General features: G+C 40.7%; 1 protein-coding gene across 1 annotated transcript; it reads left to right on the top strand.

The window, feature by feature from the left end:
• The first annotated feature begins 376 nt into the window (after window positions 1-376).
• On the top strand, window positions 377-14,078 carry Txndc9 (thioredoxin domain containing 9). The gene is made up of 5 exons (XM_069988531.1): window positions 377-482; window positions 3,942-4,160; window positions 6,583-6,701; window positions 7,979-8,233; window positions 11,612-14,078. The coding sequence occupies exons 2-5, from the start codon at window positions 3,972-3,974 to the stop codon at window positions 11,727-11,729; spliced, it is 681 nt and encodes a 226-aa protein (XP_069844632.1). The 5' UTR covers window positions 377-482; window positions 3,942-3,971; the 3' UTR covers window positions 11,730-14,078.
• Window positions 14,079-24,976: the final 10,898 nt, after the last annotated feature.

The following is a 24,976-nucleotide window of genomic DNA, read 5'->3' as shown; positions in this document are numbered from 1 at the left end:
ACGAATATGAGCAGTGGTATTATGGGTGAACTATATTTTAAAATGAAATTATCGCTCAATTTTATAAAAAATAGAAAAGATCACTAAATACAATGAAGTTCGAGTGTTAGCCCTTAACAAAATCGTAGCTATTTCATTTCTGGTGTAACTTCATGAGTACTGACTTTTTTTTAAGCCACTCTAGCCTGAATTTTTTTTTAAAAAACTACAACTCCCAGAATACTTCGCTCTCTTTCCCTAGACCCACATACCCCGAGAGAACTGAATTGAAATCCTAGCTAAGGAGCGTGGCGCACGCGCAAAAGCTCTCGGTTCACAGCTGACCATGCCTTCCGCGAGCATCTCAGATATCGCGAGAGGGCTGCAGCCAATGATAAAGCAGAGGTGACGGCCCATTCGTAGTCCGCGACGTCAGCTGCAAAGTGAAAGGACCGGTCTTCTGGAGCTGCTGCCCCCTCACTCCCTGGACACCTAGAGCTCAGGTGAGACAAGGAATCTGTGACAGATCTGGCCACCGTGTCCTCTCAGTGCTGTTGGGCATATCACAGCTGCACATCCAGTTGGGTTGGGAGGAGGGGCGCGGCCGGACGCTGGGGTCTAAGCGGTGGCAGTGGCCGTAGCGCATGCGCTCCCGAAGTCGCCGAAGTCGCTGCCTCTGAATTGCCCTTATCTGTCCCAGGGCTCTGGGAGTGGCAAAGGAGACTGTTGGAAAGGTACAGCGGGACTGTTAAAAGCGAGCTTTTGGTAGTTTTGTCTGGTGCCTGGCTTTAAAAAAAATTAAAGATAGCCGGACGCCGTAGGCTCAGTACTGTAATCCCTGCTACTCTAGAGGCTAAATTCAGAGAGGATCGCGGTTCAAAGCCATCCTGGTCAGGAAAGTCTGGGAGACTTATTTCCAATTAATCATTGCCCAGGCCCTGAAATCAAGCTTCAATACCCGCACAAAAAGAGAGACTGGGGAGGAGGGGAAGGGGAAATTTCAGGCCTCAGTATCTCTTTCCACCATTCCAGTTAACCTTAAAAGGAACAATAGAGACTTTGACTTGAAGAATGAAAAGTTAGCGACCATTACACCACTTCTTTAACATTTTCAAGAGGTTGAGACCTCCGCACCTTCACTCAGCAAAGCTCTTTATCGTTTCTGTTCTCCTTTAGCAGATAATTGAAGTTTAAGTATGTCTTGTGATCAGCATCTGCTGTGGCCCTAGTAATAAGTTCTGATGAACAAGGGATATCTTTTGTTTTCCTTCCCCTAGTCCTACCCTTAGACTCACGATCTTACATTTGGGGGGGGAGGCAGGGAGTGGAAGTATTTTGCTACATTCAAAATCGTTTTCAATTGTATTACTTATAAGGAGTTACTCGTTTGATTTTTTTTTTAACCTCAAATATGTTTTGAACAAAAGCTAGGCACATGTACATTCAACGATAAATTGAATGCATTGAAAATATTCAAATATTAAGTATCTGCTGTGATCTGTGCACTGCTGACTTCAGGTGTATGAAAGTGAAATCAAGAATGTTTTTCAGCTGTTTTTTCTGTGAAGAAACAGCTAAAAAGTGAAGGTTGCTAAAGCTCAGTTCAACATTTATAGAGGGCCACAGGTGAACCAGGATCAGTATCAGAAGCTTAGTGAATAAATTCACAGTTCATTTTGGTTTTTAGATACTTGAGTAGTGTTTTTTTACTATATTTTGGTTATGTATTGATTGACAAACTGTAAATCATCTTTGGTAATAATCCAGACATAAACAAAGAATTGCTCTGTTACTAGTAGAAAATATATCATCTATTTTGCAATATATAATTGATACAATTTCAGCTTTGTGTTAAAACTTTACACAATGAGTTGATTGGGCAGAAAAATCAACATTTAAGAAAATAGTAAATACTATATTGTTTTCTATCACAGAAAACATTAAATGTCAGTTAATTGAAGTCAGTATTAATTGAAGTCAGTATTAATTTTTGAGGATTGGATTTTGTTGCATAATGATTAGGTATGGATACTAATGCTTAGAGAAGACCAGGCAGTAGTCTTTACAAAAATTATGAAATGTCTTGAGAGTCAGAAATGAACTTCTTAGAACAGTAACCATGAAAAAGCGTATTTTTGCTCAAGTCTGCTCAGTGTTGGAGCACATTTTTTTGGGGGGGGGGAGGTCCAGTTGTGGGGCCTGAACTCTGGGCCTGGGCACTATCCCTCAGCTCTTCAGCTCAAGGCTAGGGCTCTACAACTTGAGCCACAGTGCCACTCCTGGCTTTTTTCTTATGTGGTGCTGAGGAATCGAACCCAGGGCCTCAGGCATGCAAGGCATGCCTACTCTACCACTGAGCCACCTTCCCAGCCCTGGAGCACATCTTAATATGTTTTTGGGTTTGTCAGTCATGGGGCTTGAACTATGGGCCTTGGCTCTGTCCCTGAGCTCCTCAGCTCAAGGCAAATGATCTACCACTTGAGCCACAGCACCACTTCTGGTTTTTTGGTGGTTAATTGGAGATAAGAGTTTCAGGAACTTTCCTGCCCAGGCTGGCTTTGAACCATGGTCCTCATATCTCAGCCTCCTGAGTAGCTAGGATTATAGGCATAAGCCACCAGCACCAGCCTATGTTTTTGTATATGTAAAAGCTGAGTTTGTGATCTTACTACTACTACAACTACTCAATAGTAGTCTTCACAGATATTTCTGCTTTACTTTTCTTTTCCTTTTTTAAACACTGATTGCCAGTTCATCTCTTCAGCTGATTTCTGTGTGGTCTGATAATGGTCTTAAAAAAAAAAAAAAAAAAAAACCCTGAAATTTGCTCTAAGTAGGTTCGTTTCAGTTCTCAATTGAATTTTGATTTAAAGGCATTTCCATTTATTTAAGTGACCTGGAAATATAATGTCACAATCTTGTTTCAGTTAAATGAAACTAACTTTTCTGCAGTTTTTATGTATCTAAACTTAAAAGCATTTAAGTAAAACTTTTTGTTACTATTTTCTTTCCTTGGCTATTGGCTTGTTAACAGTTTCACCTATATAAACCCAAGCTGGCTTTGAACTAGAAGTCCTCCTGCCTCAGCCTCCCCATAGGCCACCACACTTGGCTTCTTTCTTAAGATTTTTTTTTATTCTTTTGCATAGTTGTATAAAGGTGTTTTATTTTGGCATTTCCATACATACATACAGTGTACCCCATCAACTTCATCCTGCAATCACTTTCCTTTATATCCTCATATATTTGTTTTGTACCTATACTGGAGGCTTGAATCCAGGACCTCAGGCTATCACTTGATTTTTTTACTACTCAAGGCTGCTACTTTTCCACTTTAGTCACACTTCTAGTTCTAGCTTTTTGTTTGTTTTTTGTTTACATTTCTGGCTTTTCGCTGATTTACAGAAGACTCAGACTTTTCTGCCAGAGCTTGCATTGAACCTCATCCTCAGCCTTCTGATTAGCAAAATCTTAAGCAAGGGCCCCCAGTACCCAGCTTTTTCTAATATATAAAGTACTTCATCCTCCCTATTCACCCATTCCAACAAACCCTATTTTTTTCCTCTTTTGTCATCCATTTTTAGCAGATATTCATTGTACCAAGGTTTTCAACCATGTAGTTTAGCCCATACGTGTATTTTATTTTGATCAGAATAATTCCCCTCTATTGCTCTTTCCTCATCTATTCACCCCGTTATTGTTTAACACTGAGGGTTTTTTAATGCCATCTTCATGCATAAGCACTATGTCTGCCTCTCTCTCTCCCTCTCTCTCTCTCTCTCTCTCTCTCTCTCTCTCTCTCTCTATATATATATATATATATATATATAAATTTTGAAGCCTAGCAGTAAGTGTTTGGGAGTTAGTAAATGCCCAGTTACTGGAATCTTTCAGTGAAAAAGAAAATTTTTAAGTGAAAGAGATTATTTTTCGTGTTATTTGCCTTTTTTTTTTTAACTTAGTACCAAGGCTGACCAGTACCATTTAGAAGAATGGAAGGTGATGCATCTGTCGACATGTTTTCAAAAGTCCTGGAAAACCAGTTGCTTCAAACTACCAAACTGGTAGAAGATCATTTGGATTCTGAAATTAAGAAACTGGATCAGATGGATGAAGATGAATTGGAGCACCTCAAAGAAAAGAGACTGGCGGCACTAAGGAAAGCTCAACAGCAGAAACAAGTAACCTCTCTGCCCTGCTTTCTGAAATTGCTATAACAGTATGCTCCTAACAACTTATATCTGTGTGTGCTGTAATGATTACATTTCACTCCTCACTTTTAGAATTTTGTGATTTTAAGTATTCCTGTTAGAAATTTGTTCAAGAAAATTCATTAGGAGAAACAGACAAGTTGTGAGACTTGAGTGGCTGATGTGAAAAAGACTAAAAAATATTTTTCTCTCTAAACTTTATCCAAGCTGAATCCATAGATAAAAGTTGTGGATCTATGTTGCAGTTCAGTGTTAGAGCCTTTTTTTCCCCTTTTTTTGGGGGGAGGGGGGGTCTGGTCGTGGGGCCTGAACTCTGGGCCTGGGCGCTGTCCCTCAGCTCTTCAGCTCAAGGCTAGCGCTCTACCACTTGAGCCACAGCACCACTTCCAGCTTTTTTCTTTTTTTTGCTTATGTGGTGCTGAGGAATCGAACCCAGGGGCTCATGCATGCAAGGCAAGCACTCTACCACTGAGCCACCTTCCCAGCCCTCCCTTTTTAAAAAAAAAAAAAAAAAAAAAAAAAAAAAACAACTCAAGGCTTTGAGCTTGCCAGGCAGGCACTTTAACACTTGAGCCACCCTTTTAGACCTTTTTGCTGTTGTTATTTTTGAGATAGGAGCTCACTTTTTGCCTACACTGACTTGGACCTTAATCCTTTTTCATTCCTTTCTCCCACTGTCTCTCCCCCCACTCCCCCCGTCCTACCCCTCTCTTCCCCAGCTCTGGTCCTGATCCTGGTCCTTGAACTCAGGGCCTGGGTTCTCTCCCTAAGCGTTTTCTTTCAAGGCTAGTTTTCTACTACTTGAGCCACAGCTCCACTTCCAGCGTTTTGTGGTTACTTAGAGATAAGAGTCTAATGGACTTTCCTGCTCAGGCTGGCTTTGAACAGTGATCCTCAGATCTCAGCCTCCTATATAGCTAGTATTCCGGGGGTGAGCAACCAGCACCTAGCTGATTCTTATATAGCTGGGATGACAAGTCATGTCATTACACACTGCCTTTTTTTCTTTTTTATTGATAGGAGGGTCTCATGAATTTTTGTCCTGACTGGCCTTGAACTACAGTCCTACTCTCCACATCCCAAGATGTGTAGGCCACCAGTACCCAACTGTCAAAAGACATTTCTAAAAGTTACATACTGCTCGTACAGATACTTTTTAAGCACATGCGTCAGGTGCTATTTTAGGCATTTCTTTGTCCCGTTTTAATTTTCACAACCACTCAATGAGGTAGTTTTCTTATTAGATCTACTTTACAAATGAGGATATTGAGGCTCAGAAAGGTCATTACAATTCAATAAGTACTTAGAAGTTTAATTGAAACTTGTATCTCTGACCTATAAGCCTAGTGCTCCTTTTTATTAAAACCACCTGCCTGAAAGGTTAGCATTTCCAGTTGAGGAGATAAGCTTCTGCCACAAGCAGGGTTCAAGAAGCTGGGAGGTCTCTCGGGCTTGGTTGTTAAGGGCAGATGGACTCAATGGGAGATCTGCATTGATTCTGGATACCATGTGAGTGAACTACTTTTTCTCTTAGGACACTTCCCTTTGTTAGTATGGAAGGTATGTATACCTGCTTCTCTGAGGTGCTCATCAGAAACAAACAGAACTCCCTAGCTTCTCAGCTACAGTAACTCCCCTGTACCCAAGACTGACTTAGCCGGTGAGGTTTTTAGTTAGTTGGTTGAGTCGTTGGATTTTTCTATGGTTGGAACTTTCTCTTTTTTAGCATGCTAGGGTTTGAACTCATGGCTCTGTACGTAGTAGATAGGTGCTCAACAGCTGAACCACACCTCAAGTACATTTTTTTCTTTCCTTTTTTTAGGTCCAAGACTGGGACTTGAACTCAGTACCTGATGCTTTTCCTCATTGTCTAATGTTCTGCCAACAAAGCTATGCCACCAACCCCCAAACTTTTTTTTTTTTTAAGGGTAGATCTAGGGGTGTGGCTGAGTGGTAGAGCACTTATCTGGGATGCGAAAAGCTCTGTGTCCTGTCTCCAACAATGCAAAAAAACAAAATTAAAAAGAAAAACTTTTCAAAAAGAAATACTAACTTACACCAAATGTTTCTAACTTTAGTAGTTAAGAACACACACACAAAAGTGCAGTTAGATGCTGAGTCTCACAAGTCTAACTACTTTGATATTCTGAGAAAACAAGTGTTTTAAATTACTGAAACAGACAATTGTCTCAGTTCAGGCTGTGGGGATATGCTCACTGCCCATGGATTAGTTAACTCTTGGACACCAGAAACGGGAAAGCTACTAAAATGAACTCATTTCTCTATAGGATATCAACTTTGTTATAAAATAATATGGTGATTGGGACATTTAAAATATAAAGTGGTGCTGAAAGATTTTTCATATACAATATTTTACTTCTCTCCAAATTAGGAATGGCTTTCTAAAGGACATGGTGAATACAGAGAAATCCCTAGTGAGAGAGACTTTTTTCAAGAAGTCAAAGAGAGTAAAAAAGTAGTTTGCCATTTCTACAGAGACTCTACATTCAGGTAACTTTGTTCTCTTAAAAACAAAATTTGGATAAAGATATACTACTGGAAACTAAAAGGAACAACTTCTCAATTTGTCTCCTGGTAATCTCATACATATTTTAAGTTCTAAACCACATGTTAAATAAGTGGGGGTTTTTTGTTGTTATTTGTGTGTATATGTGTGTCTGTCAGTAATTAATCTTTTTCACTCAAGGCTAGTTCTCTGCCACTTGAGCCACAGCAATGTTTATAGCTTTTGGTCGTTAACTGGAGATGATTTTTCACAGAATTTCCTGCCTAAGCTGTCTTTGAACCTCAATCCTTAGATCTCTGTCTAGGAGATAGTGGCAAGACTCTATTCCTCTTCCCACCTTCCACCCTTCCCATTCCTCTTCCTCTCCTCTGTCTTTCCTAAGGAGTCTAGAAGGCCAGGTTTCCTGCCTGATAGGTTCAACATTCCAAGAAAGAGCAAGCCCACTAACAAGTGTTTTGTTTTGTTTTGTTTAATTGCCCTGCAGGCATTAGTGGCTCATACCTGAAACCAGCCAGGACAGAAAAGTCCATGAAACTTCTATCTCCAATTAACCACCAAAAAGTAGAGCTATAGTTCAAGTGGAAGAGCACTAACCCTGAGCAGAGAAGTTCAGCTCAAGGACAGTGCCCAGGCCCTGAGTTTAAACTCCAGGATTAACAAAAACACACACACAAAGTTCTTTTTAAGTTTTCCTAAATGAGATGCCAGGAAACATAAGGAAAACAGTATCTTGATGTTTTGCTCTTTCCATAAATATTAAAAGTTTGACAACATCTTTATTACTTAAAAGTATTTTTTTAAATCTCATTAGGGAAAATCTGACTTTTTAGAATGCTCATTTGTCTTTGGGCAGCTCATCTTGCAGTTAACCTGGAAATTAGGTCATCTGACATAGCATAGATTGGCTGCCACCTAGTTAGACGTATACAGAAAAACTGAAATCAGGTGTTTAGTGATATTTTTGTTTGAGGTGCTAGTCCTGGGGCTTGAACTCAGGGGTGCTGTCCCTAAGCTCTTTTTTGCTTAAGGCTACTGCTCTACCACTTGAGCCACAGCTCTACTTGCATCTTATTGGAAATAGAATTGGAAATAGAATCTTAAGAACTTTTCTTTTCCACCTGGCTTCCAATTGCAGTTGTCAGATGTCGGCCTCCTGAGTAGCTAGGATTACAGGCATGAGCCTCCAGCACCAGGATAATGATGCTGATTTTTTAAAGAGAAATCTGTTGCCTTACATTTTAACTTTTTGATGTTGTTACAGGTGCAAAATACTAGACAGACATTTGGTGATACTTTCCAGGAAACATCTTGAGACCAAATTTTTGAAGCTGAATGTGGAAAAAGCACCTTTCCTTTGTGAGAGACTGCGTATCAAAGTCCTTCCCACACTAGCACTGATAAAAGACGGGAAGACACAAGATTATGTTGTTGGATTTACTGACCTAGGAAATACAGATGACTTCACCACAGAAACTTTAGAATGGAGACTTGGCTGTTCCGATATTCTTAATTACAGGTAACTTTTAGCATCAGGTTAATTTTAAATCCTATCTAGTTGATCATTTCATAGAGGATTTTCATATATTATTAACATTTATGATATTAAAACTTGTAGTTTTATCAGAAAGCAATTTTTGTTTTTTTTAATCTTGTTTTGTGTTTATTGTGTTTTGATGAGGCCTTACTGTGTAGTCCAGGCTGTTCATGAACTCAAAATCCTCTTGTCTCTGCCCTCCTAAGGGCTGGGATTAGACATGTGCCACCACACTTTAAGAAAATTGTATTTCTTAAATTATATATCAGCATGATATTGCAGCAAATTCAGATTTATAGACAACTCTGAGTCTTAGAGTTTTTGTGTTTTATTTTGTGGTATTGTGCTGGAGATTGAACCTCAGTGGCTTTGTACACACATGCTAGGCAACTGCTATATGACTGAAATGCATCCCAGCCCTGAAGCTTACTTTAAAACATTAAATTTTTAATATATATAGCCCTATCTCACATGTAGAGATTTCTGTACTTAGTATACATTATGGAAAATAGGATCCAAATGTTGCATACTAGCACAAGAGATTCTCACTTATCCTTTATGTATTTTTTTCCTCAGAAGCATTTGAGTAGATGTTAGAAATACTATATCCTTTTATTCCTGAATAAAAGGATTCCTTGTATATTTCCTAAGAATATAGACATTCTCTTACATAGCCAGAGTGCAATTATCAAAGCAAGAATTACTCAATTTACAAACCTTACTCAAATATGTGATCATCACTCAATACCCAAACGTGTCAGTTAAAAAATTTTCTATTCTGGGGCTGGGAAGGTGGCTTAGTGGTAGAGCGCTTGCCTTGCATGCCTGAGGCCCTGGGTTCGATTCCTCAGCACCACATAAGCAAAAAGAAAAATACCGGAAGTGGCACTGTGGCTCAAGTGGTAGAGAGCGCTAGCCTTGAGCTGAAGAGCTGAGGGATAGCGCCCAGGCCCAGAGTTCAGGCCCCACTACCGAACCAAAAAAAAAATTTCTATTCTGCAACAATTTGTTACCAGTACTCAATCCAATGTTTTGTGGGTTTTGAGGATGATAAGCAAGTTAGCTTATAAGGTAGTTCTTCTGTAGAATCACTATCCACAGTTCAAGTTTTGCATTGCATCCTCAAAATTAGCTTCAGATCACACATCAATGTTAATTACATTAGAGGAGTGGTGTTGGGCTCTTCCATCATACCAAGTGTGTGGTAGTTATTTCTGGTGTTAGCAGAAATAAGCTAGACAACAAGCACGAGATTACCATTTGCCATAGTAGAGAAGAGGTTAATGTATTGAAATTTTCTCATCTCCTACATTTATTTACTTTTTCATTTAGTGTTATTAATACATTTAGCCTGTGAATTGTTTTATTACTATTGTGATTTACTTTCCAGCTCAGAGTTGGTCAGTGAAAACTTCTCTTTCATATTAGCTTATGAGTCCTTATAACATGTCACCATAATTATCTAAGCCATTTTTTTTCTTGTCCTAAGAAGATGTTTTAGGATTACATTGTATTCTCCCTGTAATTGGTTCCAAGGACCCATGTTTCCATTAATAGCAAATGGTATTTCCTGTTTTGTGTGCCAGTCCTGGGGCCCCTAAGGTTTTTGTTTTTGCCAGTCCTGGGGCCTAACCTAAGGACCTGGGCACTGTCCTTGAGCTTCCTTTGCTCAAGACTCGCACTCTACCAACTTCAGCCACAGCATCACTTCCAGCTTTTTCTGTTTATATGGTACTGAGGAATTGAACCCAGGGCTTCTTGAAGGTTAGGCAAGCACTCTACCACTAAGCCACATCCCTAACCATCTAAGCTTTTTTGTTTTTTGTTTGTTTTCTCAAGGCTAGCACTCTATCACTTGAGCCATAGCTTCACTTCTGTCATTTTGGTAGTTAAATAGGGATAAAAGTCTCATGAACTTCCCTACTCAACCTGGCTGTAAACCATGATCCTCAGATCTCAGCCTCTTGAGTTGCTAGGATTACAGGTGTCAGCCACCAGATCCCAAATCCTAAGACACTTTTGAAAGAAAAATTATTTTTAATTAATATTGGTATAAAATGCTTATTCCAATCCCAGATTATAACAATTGTTATATAAGTTTTGCTCAAGTCTGTAGAAATCTAAATATTAGGAAATACACCAAATCAATCATAATAAGCTACCAAAAGTAGAGCAGGATTGGCTATTATTCTTTTAGGTAAAGCTTACACAGGCTAACACCTACTATCCTAGCTATTTGGGAGGCCTGGGTTGGGAGGGTTGTGGTTCAAGGTCAACTTGGGCTAAAGTTCATGAGACCCCATATCAACCAGTAATAGCTAGGCATGGTAGCCTTTCATCTCATTCACAAGGAAAACTGAGATCACAAAGGTTGAGTTCCAGGCCAGTCTACACAAAAAATGTGAGATGTCATCTCAAATAGAAAAGGCTGGGGCTGGGAAGTTGGCTCAGTGGTAGAGCGCTTGCCTTGCATGCCTGAGGCCCTGGGTTCGATTCCTCAGCACCACATAAGCAAAAAGAAAAAAAAGCCAAAAGTGGTGCTGTGGCTCAAGTGGTGGAGCGCTAGCCTTGAGCTGAAGAGCTGAGGGACAGCGCCCAGGCCCAGAGTTCAGGCCCCACGACCGGACCCAAAAAAAAAAAAAAAAGAAAAGGCTGGATGTGGTGGTACACTCTTGTCTACCTATGGAAACAAGCATAAAGACTGCATAGTTCAGGCTGGCCCAGGCCAAAGTCAGACCCTATCTCAAACATAACCAGAACATAGCCAGATACTGGTGGCTCATGCCTGTAATCCTAACTACTCAGGAGACTGAGATCTGAGGATCACCATTCAAAGCCAGCCTGGGCAGCAAAGTCCATGAAACTATTCAGAGAAAGCCAGAAGTGGCGCTGTTGCTCTAGTGGTAGAGTGGTAGCCTTGAGCATAAAGATGCTCAAAGATAGTGTCCAGACCCTGAGTTTAAGCTCAAGGACAGGCAAAAAACAAAAACAGAACACCAAGGACAGTTGGAACTCCAATACTGCAAAAAAAAAAAAAAGGTGGGGGGAGCCAGGGTTAATGGGTTCATCACAGGCATAACCAACAAAATCAAAGCACTCTTCTTTTTACAATCAGAAGTTGTGTTAGCACAGCCTATAAAACGTGAATCAACAATTAATGATTAAAGAGAAAATAAAACATTAACCTAAAACATTTAGGATACAAGAACAAGATGTAGACTATCAGCTCTTAGTATGATTAGAGAAATTTTCTTAAATTGTTTATATTCTGTACATTATAATGAAAAAGATTTTTGTTTGCATTCTAATATACCAGGTGTATTTAATCTAAAATGGTTTTCAATTTTGTTCTGTTTTTAGTGGAAATTTAATGGAGCCACCATTTCAGAGCCAAAAGAAATTCGGGGCAAACTTCACAAAGCTGGAAAAGAAAACTATCCAAGGAAAGAAATATGATTCAGACTCTGATGATGACTAGAGCTCAATTGCACATTGTCTGTTTATATCTGCTTACATGTAAATGTGTTTTTGTAAATTCCATTAATTTCAATACACTGATCATCAAATACTAATATTCTGGGAATTTTATACATTGAAAGTCATCTTTATTGTCTGGGAAACCATGTTTAAGTGAAGGAAACTGGAGTTTTAAATTGCTTGGGAAGGGTCTGGTTTCTCTATTTTTCACAGTTTCTACCATAATATGATTCTTACATCTTTATACCATTCACAATTGTGTTTTAATCTACTGAGTTAGAAATAGAAATTCCAACTACTCCAGGACTAATTCTTGAGCAGCATTATTTACACAGTAAGTCAGCTTACATTTAATTGTATAATACCTTGCACTTGTAAATTAATCATAAACACTTCGGTGGTGGAAAATATTTAAATAACTATTAAAGAACTGCTCACTTAATGTGAATGCTGCATGTTGATGGTGAATTACCTGCTGGCAGCAGGAAGATCTTTCAGGTTGTGAACATGCTGCTTTATTTAAAGGGTGTATTTTAAGATATGCATTAAAAAGTAATCAAGGAAGGGCTGGGAATGTGGCTTAGTGGTAGAATGCTTGCCTAGCATGCATGAAGCCCTGGGTTCAATTCCTCAATACCACATAAACAGAAAAAGCTGGAAGTGGCGCTGTGGCTCAAGTGGAAGAGTGCTAGCTTTGAGCAAAAGAAGCTCAGGGACAGTGCCCAGGCCCTAAATTTGAGACCAAGGAAGGAAGGAAGGAAGGAGTGGGGACATAGCTGATGTGATAGGGTATTTGCCAACAAGCAAAAGATCCTAAATTCAATCCCCAGTACCACCCTAAAAACAAAAGACTTGTAGGTCCATGACAGCAACAGATCAAAAGACTCATAGAACGCTGAGCAGAGAATGAGAAAGAGGCAGCTAACAGGAGTCCTAGGGTTAAAGATACCATATATGGATCTGAATTTAAGTGGATCAAACAAGTTGGGGCTGGGAATGTTGTACTTCAGTGGTAGAATTTGTGCTTAGCGCTCAAACCTTGGGTTCAATCTCTATCACATTAAAAAAAAAATACATAATACCAATAAAAGCAGACCAACTAGAACCCTTTAATTTTCAATTGATGATATTGGAAGTTGAACTCATAGCCTTGAACTTTTAGACAGGTGTTCTGCTACTTGAGCCACCCCTTACCCCACCCCAGTTCCCAGCTAGAACAAAAGATCAGAGGAAGTAATTACTGTGGCATGGAAGGAAGACTAGAGAGACTACACATGCCCATGCTGTAGGAACATTAGAGGCACAATGCTTTTTGTTTAAACAATCCAGCTGACAACTTAAGGGAGAAGGCCTTGAGAGAGCTCAGGAGCAAAGTGCTGTTATAAATTTGTGTAGGGAGCCAGGGTAAACGCCATTACAAGATGGCGCCCACTCCCTTGCAGCTTTGAGGTAACCACTCCATTTCAGGCGGTGCTTGGCGGGACGGTGGGTCCTGGGCTTTGCGCATGCGCGAGCCACGTAGAGTCCCCAGCCAATCCCGTGGCACCTGGTGACGGTGAAAGGCAGACGACCAATGATAGAAAGACCCGTGTTCCTATTCCCTATATAAGCGGCCATGTTTTGGGTGCACGTTCTCTCGCGCTCAAGCTCTCCCATCAACTAAAAGGCTCTCCAATAAAGCGTGATCTGAGAAGACTCCTGGTGTGGTGTTCGTTCTTCCTCGCTGGTCGAGAAGGCGCACGCCACAAATTTGTTCAAAATATCTAAAGGAAACTGCAGGAGTCTAACTTTAAGTAATGAAAGTATTTAGTCAAATACCATAATGATGGAAATTATTTTTTAGAGCCAAATGGAAATTTTATTAGAGGCAATTTACAATAGGAATTAGAGGCAGGAAAAATCCACAAGTGTAAGATTATCCAAAGAATAGGATAATTTTTAAATGCCCAGAAAAATAAGGATGTAACTATGTAATGGGAATGTTAGCTGTAAAGAAGAAAGAAAAAAAATTAGGACTGGAGGTGTACTTACCTAACCTAGGTTTCATTCCTCTCCACCAAGATTTAAAATAAATGCAAGAAGACTACCAAATTGTAAGAAGGTAATAGATGTGTTATTCCCCAATCTATCATAGTGAAAATGATAGAAAACTGAGAGAAAAGGAAAACCCACTTAAGGATCCACAAGTGATCTCATTGGGACTACATTTTAACTTCTCTAAAAACAGAAGCCTCAAGGCAGAGGACAACAAAGATGGAATCAAGCTACCTGTCAACCAAACATCTAGCAAAACTAGATAATTCAAACCAAAACATACAAAATAAGAAATCAAGGCAAATAGGACATTCTCAAGTGTATGTATGTAATACATATTACACATGTAATAATAAAGTTGTATAATTACATAAGTTGTATAGAAATAACATTTCTAAATTTCACTATAATTACTATAAAGCATATATATATACATATATTAAAGAAATTGAAATACTACAGTAGAGTTTGCTTTCAGCTGGCGATATAGCTGAAGTAGTAAGAGTCCTGCCTGAGAAGCATGACATCCTGAGTTCAAAATTGAAAAAACCAAGACAGGAGATACATGAAACCCACAGGCAAAATGACATTAATCCAATCAGCCTCAGACAAAAGGAGAAACCCTCTCAAAAATAAGCAAAGCAGGAAGTAGAAGTGTGGCTCAAGTGGTAGAGTACAAGCATTCAGCAGAAGAAGCCAAGGGACACTAGGAAGCTCTTGAGCTTATGCCCCAATACTGGCACAAAAATAAGTAGATTCAAAAGGGCTGGAGGATAGATTGCTGAGCAAGCCCAAAGCCTTGAGTCAAACTCTTGTGCTACTAAATAAATAAATAAATTTTTGCTGGCCACAGGGGACAAACTGTAGGTTTGAAAATAAAACAATGCAGAGTTAACTGCAGTGACCAAATTTATCAGACAAAATAGACTGAAAAGGTGGCTCAGTGGTACAGTGCTTGCCTTGCATGCATGAGGCCCTGGATTCTATTCCTCAGCACCAAATAAAGCAGAAAAAGCTGAAAAGTGGCAATGTGACTCAAGGCACTTGCCTTGAGCTGAAGAGCTCAGGGACAGCGCGCAGGCCCAGAGTTCAGGCCTCACATTCAGCCAAAAAAAAAAAATCTTAAAATCTTTTCATAATGATGAAAAGAGACAAGAAGATGTAACAAACATTTGCATACCTAACAGTCCATAAATTCTTCACAATTCTGGGGGTTTTTTGTTGTTGGTGGTGGTGGTCATAGGTCTTGAACTCTGGGCCTGGGCGCCTTCAGCTCAAGGCTAGCACTCTTTTTTTTGGGGGGGGGAGGGGGAGTGTCTGGTTGTAGGGCCTGAACTCTGGGCCTGGGCGCTGTGCTCAGCTCTTCAGCTCAAGGCTAGTGCTCTACCACTTGAGCCACAGCGCCACTTCCGTCTTTTTCTTTTTGCTTATGTGGTGCTGAGGAATCGAACCCAGGGCCTTGAGCATGCAAGGCAAACGCTCTACCACTGAGCCACCTTCCCAGCCCCATGGCTAGCACTCTTATCACTTGAGCCACAACACTACTTCCAGTTTTCTGGTGGTTAATTGGAGATGAGAGTCTCACGGACTTTCCTGTCTGGGCTGGTTTTGAACTACGAAGGATCTCAGACTCCTGAGTAGTTAGGATTACAGGTGTGAGCCACTAGTGCCCAGCTAATTCTGTATTTTGCTGTAAAAATTTTGAAGTAAGAATTGATATGCTAAGGGTGTCTTAGTGTAGATGGTATGTTAAGGCATTTGAGATTTGGGTTCAATCCCCAATTTTCATACACATGCCATAAGTTAGAGAATACAGGGGGAAATAAACATTTTTAGCAATAAATGTTGCTTTGATATACAGCACTTTCAGGAATAACTAAATAACTACAGGAATAAATAGAAAATCAAAAAGGAAAAGAGTAAACAATTATCAGGTGTTCACACACCATGAGGCACAAACTGATCATTTACTTGAACCAGTAAACAATTGGCAAATATATGAAAGCAGTCAGAAACACTGGATCCAGGCAACACCCTCATGTAAAAGAAACATTTAGCACTGGGACACAGATAAACTATCTAATATATGCAGATCTAGTATATGCATCAAGGATCCACAGGCCAAGCACTGTCATTAGGGCTTCAGCTCAGTTTCACCTGTCTGATAACACCTACAGCTGTTAGTCTGGATCCAGTAAGCTAGAGATGTAACTAAGAGCCTGACCCTGCTCTGTCTCAAATAAGCTAGGCACTTCAATTTAAGAGTGTTTGGCCTCAACAGCTCAGAGACAGTTATGGGATTAGGTTCCCTACAATCATCTCTGACCATCTGCAGTGACCTTTTCATCTATATCAGCTCTCTAATCTTGCATTAAACAAAAAGCCTCTTTGAACCCTGTAGCTGCCTCATCCCTTTCCTAGCCAATTGGTAACCTCTACATTTTAGGTGGGCTAGGTGATCAGAGAGTTAATAGTAGTAAGGAAGAACCTGTGTTCCCTGGCACTGGTGGCTAATGCCTGTAATACTATACTAGATACCCAGGAGACTGAGATCAGAGGATGACAGTTTGAAGCCAGTCTGGGCAGGAACGTCCCTGAGATTTTTTTTTTAAACCTTTACTAGGGCTGGGAAGGTGGCTCAGTGGTAGAGTGCTTGCCTCACATTCATGAGGCCTTGGGTTCGATTCCTCAGCACCACGTAAGCAGAAAAAGCTGGAAGTGGCGCTGTGGCTCCAGTGGTAGAGCGCTAGCCTTAAGCTGAAGAGCTGAGGGACAGCACCCAGACCCAGAGTTCAGGCCTCATGAACAGCAAAAAAAAAAAAAAAACTTTACTAAAGAAAATGTCATCTGTAGTATAATAAAACTAGAGGTACAAGTCTGACAAAAGTATAAAATAGGATATTGAATAGGTTATAGTTTGGGAACAAAGCCAATAAAGATGATGTTCATTTTTTACTAACTTATTACTATAACTTTAAAATGCATATGGATCACTTGAGAAGTTGTTTGTAGATTTTCATGCAGTAAAGATGGGAATAAGTTCACCATTCTAAGACTCCATGAACCGCCAATTGATGGCACTCTGCATGGTCTGGAGATCATTTATTGAAAGGAACAAGATTATTTTACATTCACAAGAATACACAGTGCTGACTGTAAGGTTTTAGGTGAGGAAAGAACATGCAGGAAGAGGTAAAGGTCAAGAAAGGAAAAGTTTGTTGGGGTACACTCCCGGGCGAACTCCCTGGTAGGGATCAGAGAGGTTGCACAGAGTCTGGTGGTAGAAGGGTTTATATGGCCAGGATCAGCAGGAACTTTTAGCACATAATTTGTTTTGCAAGTTTGAGCAGTTTCAGGCTAGTGCCCCCAAAGAACAATTGGGACAAGTGGTGTATAAGGAAGTGGCTTTTCTTGGCTGCCTCTGCCCTTCAGTGGCACTGGCACTGACATCTCAATTTTAAAGAGAAGGAAATTGAAGGAATGAGTTGTCAACACTGTCTTAATAGATGCAGTATTAATGAGGGTAGTAGTAGCTCAAGAGTTAGTGTTGGTGTTTCCTTAAGTATGTAAGGGCTAAGCCCAAGAAATGTTTGCCATGAGCAAAGATTTTCTTTCTCTGCTTCCTGGCTGCCATGTGTTAATCTGCTGTCTTGTAACATACTCTCTACAGTCATGGACTGAAACACCAGAAACTATGAGCCTACGTGAGATTTTCCTTATGCCAGGTTAGCAGAGTCATGACGGAGCTAACACAAACACACATCTAAAAATTTTTTACTGCTCCTCACGGCCACTTTACTTACTTTGGATGTATATGTACTAAAACATTAACTTGAAGAAAGTAGAAACAGTTCAGTTTCTAGTATTTAGAATATGATAAGCACATAAGAAATACTTCTTTGGCAATTCTGCCTTGAAAACCTGTGTGTGTGCACTGCAATCTTCTCTAAAGTTCCTCATATGCCTCATCCTTTTTAGTCCCAAGATGCTCATTGAGGCACGAAGACAGCCATAACTAACCAGGCTGGGATCTGAAGCATTTTGGAGGATGGAAGTGGAGTTGATGACAAGACTCCCAAAGTCTGGATCTTCTAACTGCTCCAAAACATATAACCCTTCAGTTTCTCTGGGCTCTTCGGCTAGCTATAGACAACCTCATAACCTATAAGTCTGCAAGCCATTCATTTCCTCTGATGTCACTATTCTGACACAAAGGGTACCAACAGAAAACTACCAAGAAGCACATGGCTTATCCTGTCACTGGGACACCAACTTCCCTCCAGCCCCACCCATAGCATCATAGAGGTACTGCATAGCTACAGAATCACATCCTAGTGTTCACATTCTAAACTCCAGTTGTTCACAAAATTCATTTTGTTTCAGATCCAAGAGCAAGAGACAGGGTATACACCACAACTCAATTCTAGGATTTGGAAGCTGCTGATTTTGAACTGTTTTTGTAGTTGAGGATATTTCTAGTAAGGTGCTAATTGGAGGTCAACTTAAAGAGTAGGACTTAAGAAGATCAAGTCCCTGGGCCCCCATTCAATAAGTGACCCAATTATGGGAAGTATTTGAGTACTGTGGGCCCCTAAGTAGAGGGAAGAATTTCACCATCATCATCTACTGGGGCTTCCATCTCTATCATGAAGGAGGATTATCAGTGCAGACCTTCCTGGCTTGCAAACTTTGGCAAATAATCAGCAACTTTGTGTCCTCATAGAGAGGAGGGTGGAGCCCCCAATAAAATCTCTACTGTTGCTCCTATGTCTGGCTCCTATAATCTGCACAGATCCTCCTGGCTTACCAACACTGACAAATATCCATCCACTCAAGTCCCCATAGTGGAGGACGGATCTCCCAGGAAAACATCTATTGGGCCTCTTGTTTTGGCCACAGAGGATGGTAATCCACACAGGTCCTCCTTGATTTTTGATTACATATGTCAGAACTTACTGTATCTCAAAGTAGTGGAGGCCACACCAGTATTCTCCTTAAGAGGAGGAACATAATCTGCACAGACTCTCCTGACTGACCAACAATGGTGACTGTCCAACCATTGTGGACTCCCAGTCATCACCTGGGGCTCATATCTCTGCCCTGAAGGATAATCTGTGCAGACCCTCCTGTATGATAACTAACAACAATTTTTCAACCACTGCATGCCCTCAAATCTTTGACGATGTAGCCCCCAAACCGACAACTTCTGGGAATCATCTCTTCCTTGTAGGGAGAGAGATGTACAGAGCCTGAGCAATGATCAACCTCCCCGTTATGAACTTGAAACACAAAATCCTGCAGGGTCAAGCTGTTGTAGTCCAGGATTAGAGTGTATATCATCAACAGGGGAATTTAAACCCTGCAGAACCTCCTCAAACCAACAAGAAAGAGAATGTAACTGAGAGCCCTGAAGGAGATACACGAACCCCTGGGCTCCCAGCTTCAGCAGTTATACCTCAGTTGAGGACCCAACTGTTGGACTCCAGTTTGTCAGGGCCAAATCTGCTATTGATGAAGTTAAATTACACATGATTGCTGTGTCTATCAAGACTAGTCCCAGACACCTTCAGTGGTCAATTAATTGAGGGCAGAGCCATTAGTAACTCAGCTGCCAAGAAACATTCAGCAGCCAAAGAGACTAAACCAGGCAAGGGCAAAATGTCATCTAAGGTTAGGCAAGACTGTATAATTTGATTTGAGTACCCCCAAAAACTATTGAACCTCTGGCTGCCAGGTGTAAGTCAACAGCAGAGGACACTAAACTGCCTAAGGCCACCTCCAAAACCAAGAGGGGACATAAAGCAAAGAGCTGTCCATCCATAGACAACTATGCTGAATTCAAAGCTAGATTTAACTTTATAGGCAAAGTGAAACAGTACAACACATCCTTACTGCCTATCACCTCAAATACACAAATATTAGAGAAATAAGATTTTAAACCTTTAAATACCCTATTGACCAAAAAATCTGTACATTCTCAAAGAGCTGAAGGCAAAGTTGTTGGAAACATCACCACAAAGGCTAGTTCATTAACAGATGATGTTAAGTTAGGCAGAGCCTCCTCAAAGATCACTGAGGGTAAATTTTTGCCTGAGCCCCAAAGGAGCAGAGGACCCAGCCACTAAACACGTGGCTGCTAGGGATATACTCAAGGAGTTTAACTAGTGCAAGGCTGCCTCTCCCACTAATTGTACACAAAACCTCAAATCTCCAAAGAACAAAAGGAGAAACCACTAGATCCCAGGCTGTCAAAGCTACTTCAGTAGTAGAGGATTTAAACCAAGATGGGGCCATCTTGCTCAGAAAGAGCATGCTAAGAGCCTTCAATTAGCTGGGGCCACAAATTCAGGCTGCTGGATTTAATTCAACAGCTGAGACCACTGAACTAGATGAGGCCACTCAGAACATCAAGACCACAGATCAAACTGTAGGCCTCCCAAAAGTACTTGGCCTAACCACTGGACTCTTACCTGCTAGAGCTAATTCCTCCCAAGAGGTTAAGTTTTCCAGGCCCCCAATAGTCACTAAAAATGCACATCTCATCATTAATCCCCAAGCCAGGCCGCTGGACTTTTGGCTGCCAGGAGTAATTTGAAAATCAAAGAAGCTAAAATATTTAAGGATGACTCCATCTTCAAAACTGGTGCACCAAATGCTGCACTTCAAATGAGTTACACTTCTGCCTGCCAGGGTTAATCCAGCATAATTTAAATTATGGGCTGCTTCCAGCAGGAATAAGACCATGTTTGATCTTAGACTTACAGGTACCAACTTCAGTCCTACTCATCCCCAAGTGGAAAAACTGCAAGAACTTACTAAACCTGGACACAGTTGGGTAAATACCCAATACCTCAGACCAGTCTACATGCCTTACCTGTCATCTTGGGTGAAAAAACACATGGATTCTTAGAACATACTTCCTCAGTGCCCCAGAAGTCATATATTGCTAACTATAAAAGAAGTTTGCACAGGGCACTGGTGGCTCATACCTGTAATCCCTGCTACTCAGGAGGCTGCAATCTGAGGACCATGGTACAAAACCAGCCTGGGCAGGAAAGTCTGAAAGACTCATCTCCAATTAATCACCAGAAAACTGGAAGTGGCATTGTGGCTCAAGGTAGTAGAGCTCTAGTACTGAGAGAATAAGGTCAGGGACAGTGCTCAGGCCCTGTGTTCAAGCCCCATGACCACCACCACCAAAAACAACAACAACAAAAAAGAGCTGAAAACAGAAGATAACTTAATAAGGAAGCCAGTGGTGGCTCCAAGGAAGATATCCATTCAAGAATAATTCATATCTGTCAAGTACAGCTGCAATAAAACAGGAAGCAGCTACATAAAGAAACTTTGTTAAGAGCCATGACACATCGTTTCTGGAACATTCAGTCATAAGTAATTAGCCATATTGAAAAATTTCTCAGTGCAGTTGTACATTGGCATTCATGACAGACTGAGGATTGACTAGTCATTTGTGGGACTGTGAACCTTAGCCTGGGAATACAATGCAATGTTTCAGCAGTGTTCCTTCAGAGGAAAGAAAAATCAATTTTATGTGCTCCAGAAATTCTAAGTGATAAAATCTTCAAATATAAATTTCCATTTTATTTATATATATAACACATTCATCTAAAATTAGGCTGGAAACAACTTTAGGTCCAGCATTAAAGTTTATAGATAGATAGATAGATAGATAGATAGATAGATAGATAGATAGATAGATAGACAGATGCATATATATTACAATTTTGAGAAATTGTAAACTGAAAAACTTCCAAATTAACTTTCCAAAAATCTTCCTTTATTTGCATGTGAAATGACTTCATAGAAAATTGGATAAAGGCCGGGCGCTGGTGGCTCACGCCTGTAATCCTAGCTACTCAGGAGGCTGAGATCTGAGGATCGCAGTTCAAAGCCAGCCCGGGCAGGAGAGACCGTGAGACTCCTATCTCCAATAAAACAACCAGAAAACTGGAAGGCCTGAACTCTGGGGCCTGGGCACTGTCCCTCAGCTCTTCAGCTCAAGGCTAGCACTCTACCACTTGAGCCACAGCGCCACTTCCGGCTTTTTTCTTTTTGCTTATGTGCTGAGGAATCAAACCCAGGGCCTCAGGCATGCAAGGCAAGCACTCTACCACTAAGCCACCTTCCCAGCAGCAATGAAATTTTTAATACTAGTATTTATGTACTTTGGAAATGTGTGCTGTTGTTAAAAGTATATTAATAAAATAATTAAAATCCTACTTGGAATTACAATTTTAAAAAGAAAACTTTGCTGGAGAGTGAGTGAATGCCTTATGTAAGGAATCATGTAAAAGGGATGGAATGTGGGTATAAGGAGAGGCAGCCTAGTGGAAGACCAAGTATAAGAGTCTGGAGGGAATAGACCAAGTTTAACAAACCAAAGACTACCATGGAATATTGAGGAATCAGACTTCATAGGAAATTTGATGGGAGTAGGGCTGTAACAAGCCCGGGAAAAGCAAGGAAGACGATTCATGAAGAGTTTACATGACAGGATAAAGTAATAAAAACTGCTGATCAGTTTCCTACTGCTGTGATAAACCTCTGAGAAAAAAAGCCTAAGTGAGGTAAAGTTTGATCTAGCTCACTATTTCAGACAAGTATGGCAGGGAGGTGAGGACAGCAGAGAGAACAAGAGGCGGGAAGAAATAAGAGAGGGAGAGAATAAAAGGGAAAAAGGAGGGCAGGAGGGAAAGGGAGAAGATGGGAAAGGAGAGATGGAGGAGGGGAGCATGCTTTCTTTTCCTCCTTCTATTTTATCTGGGGTCCAGGCTATGGGAAGGTGTCACCCACATTGGGGAAAAGTTTTCCCCATTTAGTAACTCCTCATTGGAAATGACCTCATAGACATAACCAGAAGCTTTCCTAATCTAGCCATTTCTCAATCCAATCAGCTTCGCCTGCATCACAATCTACTCCATGTCAACTCTGCACCCAAACACATCTCGTGTAACCTTAGGAGACATTTGACACCTAGCCCCCCAAAAGCTCATGTTTATCTCATGCAGAATATATTCAGTTCATAACCCTACAGTCTCACAGTTCCAATATTGCTCAAATGTTCATTTCCACAATTTCTTCTGAGACTCTGGGCTAACTCTTTATTTGTCTAGCATTTGTGTGAAGTCTTTTCTAAACAGCATCCATACCATTTCCAAATTCTTCCCACCATGTATTTGCAGAAGCTTCCGAATCATATCATTGGGAATAGTAACAGCAAAAAGTCCACTCTCAATGCCAATTTTATATGTTAGTAACTTTTTCTGTCATGGTTACAAATAACTTCTGGAGATCTCTGCTCTGTTATCCTTACTCATAGCTCAAGTGCTGAAGGCTCCATCTCTGCATTGTTATGATGGACAAATCGCTTTCTCTAGCATCTCGTGGGAGTTGAGTATTTGCCCTCTTGCTTCATTGAACTTTCCAGGAAGAAGCAATATTAGTGCCACTCCTGAAACCACTGAGTTACCTCTGTGGTCTTGTGCCATGAAGTACCCTACTATATTGTGTGGTCAGGAAGCAGAGACAGGAAAAGGAACACTTAACTCCAATTACCACTAAAAAGCTGGAAGTGGAGCTACAGCATAAGTGGTAGAGTACCAATCTTGAGTGAAATAGCTAAGAGATAGCATCCAGGTCTGGAGTTACCCGCAAAAAAGAGAAAAAGAAAAGCGAGGGGGGGTGCGGGGAAGAGAGAGAGAGAAGAGAAAATCTTTGTTGTCAACAGCCTAGGTTATCAAGTGTCCTCAGGAGCACTTGGTTGAATTAATGCCAGTGAAATTGATGTAGCTTGTGAGTTTCTTGTTATTTAATAAATTCTGACATTACGGAAAGACTCTAGTATGTAGGTCTGTTTCTGACATAGCTTGCTCAGAACACTTTTTAAATGGATCCCCAAGGCCCCAGTCAGCAGGATTTAGAGCAGTCCCCCATGGGAATTCCTCTGCCCATCCCCACCCCTACCCCCAACCTGCCAAGGGCAAAGTATTTTACAAAGTCCACTGATGCAAATGCTAATCTCTCTCCTCTGGAAACATCCTCAGAGACAAACCTAGCCTTTGACCTGGTTCTAACATGTTTCTGGAAGCACTCAGTCACTATACCTGCCAATGTACAAATAATGAAAGCAGGGCTTGAAGGCAAATGAAGACATCTTAAGGAAAAAAGGAATGTGACATTGAGGTTCAAAATCTGTCATCCTGCTCCTGAGGGAAAGTGACTTGACTTTAAGAGAATGCTCTGGAGCTTGGTTGGAAGGAAGTGTATGGAATAGAGGGTATGCCCCAAGACCAGAGAGTTGGTCTGCGAGAATCCCAAATTTACCAGTTCTGAGAACATAAAAGATACAATTTAAGAAAAATTGTTTCAGCAAAAAGTTAACATGCCAAATTGTCAAAAGAAAAATTCATGCAGAGATAAGGAACTTTAGCACCCCAACTAACTTGAGCCTTACATATAACATGCCCTACACAAAACATGACACTTCTTCTGTGACCACATCTCCAGCCTATTGGACTGTGCTTTGCTTCCTGCTTTTCTGCTTTGCTAAATACTGTACAACTTCTGGAAGTATATATTTGTTACCTTACAGCTATGGAGGTCAAATGTCTAAAATGATGCTCCAGGAAATAAGTGAAGTATTACAGGGCTACCTTCTTCTAGAAACTATACGGAAAAACCCATTCTCTTCCTTTTCCAGCTTAGAAATTGCCTCACTATTTGGTCCCTTCCTCCATCTTCAAGGAGAGAGACAGTTGCTCAGGTCTCATAGTCCATCAGTGACACACTAAATTTTCTGCCTCTCTCTCCCACATTTAAGACCCTTGTGGTTTTAGCAGGCTCACCTGGATATCCAGGATCCTCTACCTCTTTTAATATCATCAGGAGAGACAAATGGCAGGTTTTCGCCCTTACTAAGAATCCAGGGAGTAGATACTCAGGGAATTTTCTGTTGCTGTTGTTATTGTATAAGTGATGTACAGAAGGTTACAGTTACATAAGTCAGGTAATGAGATCATTTCTTTTTGAATAGCCTCACTCTTTCCCTCGCTTTCTCCCAGTTTTCTCCCTCCCATCCCCTGCCACCCACAAGTAGCATAGTTCATTTTCAACATAGTGTCTAGTGAGTATCACCACTACATTTGATTACCCTTTGTTCCACCATTTCTGTGCTTTCCCCCTTACCATACCTCA

The sequence above is a fragment of the Dipodomys merriami genome, unplaced genomic scaffold, assembly GCF_024711535.1.
Source record: "Dipodomys merriami isolate MVZ:Mamm:240054 unplaced genomic scaffold, mDipMer1.0.p SCAF_36, whole genome shotgun sequence".
Taxonomy (NCBI): Eukaryota; Metazoa; Chordata; class Mammalia; order Rodentia; family Heteromyidae; genus Dipodomys; species Dipodomys merriami.
The sequence above is the reverse complement of the archived record's forward strand: the minus strand, read 5'-3'. Positions and strand labels throughout refer to the sequence as shown.

Bases quoted from the DNA above. Each gene is read 5' to 3' on its own strand.
- Txndc9 (XM_069988531.1), top strand. From the start codon at position 3,972: ATGGAAGGTGATGCATCTGTCGACATGTTTTCAAAAGTCCTGGAAAAC. The intron at 6,702-7,978 runs GTAACTTTGTTC...ATGTTGTTACAG, and splicing joins TACAGAGACTCTACATTCAG to GTGCAAAATACTAGACAGAC. The intron at 8,234-11,611 runs GTAACTTTTAGC...TTCTGTTTTTAG, and splicing joins TCCGATATTCTTAATTACAG to TGGAAATTTAATGGAGCCAC.